Source organism: Geospiza fortis, unplaced genomic scaffold (genome assembly GCF_000277835.1).
Source record: "Geospiza fortis unplaced genomic scaffold, GeoFor_1.0 scaffold173, whole genome shotgun sequence".
Lineage (NCBI taxonomy): Eukaryota > Metazoa > Chordata > Aves > Passeriformes > Thraupidae > Geospiza > Geospiza fortis.
The window spans coordinates 4,942,648-4,945,170 of NW_005054334.1; the positions used below are offsets into that span (position 1 = coordinate 4,942,648).

The 2,523-nt window shown below is 43.4% G+C and overlaps 1 protein-coding gene across 1 annotated transcript in view; it reads left to right on the plus strand.

The window, feature by feature from the left end:
- The first annotated feature begins 199 nt into the window (after nucleotides 1-199).
- The window catches only part of LOC102039179 (meiosis inhibitor protein 1), a 45,721-nt gene continuing 43,397 nt past the window's right edge, over nucleotides 200-2,523 (plus strand). Inside the window, exon 1 of the mRNA XM_031057764.1 lies at nucleotides 200-240. Coding sequence (XP_030913624.1) covers nucleotides 215-240 — 26 coding nt within the window. The 5' untranslated portion in view covers nucleotides 200-214. The remainder of the gene's footprint in view (nucleotides 241-2,523) is intronic.

The following is a 2,523-nucleotide window of genomic DNA, read 5'->3' on the forward strand; positions in this document are numbered from 1 at the left end:
TGGCCAGCCCTGTCGCCTCGGCAGCCGGGCCCTGGTGGCCCTTTTCCCCTCAGGGCGGTGGGAGCAGCGCGGGGCTCGGCCCAGGGCCTAACGCGCTGCTGTGTTTGATCCGTAGCTGGTGCGCAAGAAGCACGTCCTGTCCCGGCTCCAGGATGCCCTGGCCTGGCAGGCGCTGCCGGTCGTCCAGCTGCTGGCACCAGACGAGAGGGTGTGCATGCATTTGATAGGAACTCTCTTTGGTAAGAGCTCTGCTGAGGCCTGGTGCAGCAGTAGGGAGGAGGTACTTACCTTTTGTTGAACATATGTGAAGCTTCCGCACATTTGAAACAAAAAAAAAAAAAGAGCAAAAGAACATTGAGGTGCCTACCTCCATATTTCCACCGTGCTGTTGTGTAATTGCTCCCTGCAGAAAACTGCGTGTCACTGATTTAGAATAGGTTAATTAATTTTCTCATTCCCCAAGGTGCAGGATTGGCATGTTCGTAAAGCTCTTGGGATTTTTCAAAGTGTCGTGACGTATCTGTAAAATCCTTCTGGAGAATAGGGAGTGCTTGGCATTTTACCTGAATGCTCTCCGTTCTGGTCTCATGCCTCTGGAGTTATACAAAGATTCATACAGAAATCAAAGTGTGAGCATAAAAAGGTGTTGCAGGATTTAATATCAAATGTGCAAACCACAAATCTATGTAGTGGGGTTTTTTTACACCATTACTTCACATCTGTAGAAATCTTTGTTGCTGTACAACTAAAACCTGCTGCTTTCTGGTGAGTCAGCCTCAGCAAAATAGTGTTCGGCAGGATGTCAGAAAGTGTCTTTCCAGTAAGTCTCTGTGATCTTGAGCTTTTCTTATTGGTTTCTGTTTGCATAGCAGGGAAATGTCTTTGAAACATCTAAAATCTTGATGGAGAAGAATTAATGGTCTAAATGAGGCAACAGTAAGGCAGGAAGGGAAAGGTGGAGGGTAGAAATAAGAGTGCCTTCAAAGCTCAAATATACCAGATTCCTTCAATTCCACCATCTCATTTGCACATCACACATAATTATTGTTGTTTGGGGAAAAGTAGCCTACAAGACCCTATCCCTGCCTTGATGCACTGAATTGTTTCAAAGAGTTGATTGCCTATAAATTGTGTTGGGCACCTTTTGGAAGCAGCTTTGTTAGAAACGGAACTTTATGCAGTTCTTATTCTTTTAACTGCACCATTTTTTAATAGTGTGTGCACACATAATCCTTCATAGTAGTGGAAAAAGTGGTGATTGTGTCCAATTGAACCCTACACTGTATGGCCCTAACACAAAATAGCCCAGAAGGCAGGGATGCTGTGCTTTCATTTCAGTGCTCTTGTCTGCTTTAATAATTCTCTGAGAAGAGAATTCTCTTTATGATTGGGTGGTTTGAGGACAGCTTTGGGTTGCACTGTACTCTGTGTAACTCAGAGCAGTTGGAATCCTAAACTTGGGGCTACAAACAATGGTGTGTTCATTTTTCAGTAGAGCTTGGATGAATCAAGGATCATTTGGTGCAAGAGTGTAAAAGGGACCTCCTGAGAAGTTTGAGCAGTGCTGTGGAGGAAGTATTAATAGTGAATTCAGGAAAATACATTTGGAGACAGAATATTGGAATAAGCACAGGCAGAAGAAAGAGGGTTAAGAGAGGTGGAGTGTGGAGTGTTACTTATGAGGTGGTGTGTTTCAGATAAGCCTGAATTTAATGCAGCTAATGTTTTACTGTTCAATAATGCAGAGTTACTAAGGATTGGGCAGATGAGGCATGAAATAAGTAATTTCTTCACGTGTCATAACATTGCTTTAGTTCGTCAAAATTCTGAGACATCATGGAGCCTTCAGAGGGGAGGTAGTTTGATTGGACGTATTGAAACAAGTGATTTAGTGTGGCAGAAGTGGGGATCCAAACCAAATGCCTGATGCTATAGGTTGGAAGGGGCTGGGAGGTGGAGTTTCTTGTCTGCTGGGGTGTAGTAGAGTGAGACAGTGGTTTGTTTTCATATATCCAGTCTTAGGCTCTTATTGTAAAATTAACTTGTGAAGTGATGCCTTCAGGTTCAATTTAATGTTGGAATAGTTTCCAGATTATTTAAACCTGGTGTTCAGGTTTGGTTTCAGGGTTTTCAGTACTGTGGAGGGAGAAGACTGATCACAGTAACTGATAAGAATGGAGGACACAAAGGACAAAACCCACTTCTGTCATTCCAGGGTGTTGTTTCAGATGTGTAATACTGGATACACACAGTGAGATGTGGTGGTGGCAGCAGTTACATATTCCCTGACATAGGTGGAGCCATTGACTTCAACATTAAAGTGCATTAAAAATTTGCAAGAGAGCCGAGTGTCTCATGTCCCTGTGTCCTGCTTATGGAGGCACCTTTTGCCATATTCCTGGAGAGTATCCACCCTTATCTGACAAAGTCAGCCTGGTGTTATGTGAAGCAGGGAAAACAAAATGGTTCTGAAAAAAAAAATCAGCTCCTTTTAACAAGAAGGAATTGCAGCTCTGGTGTTCA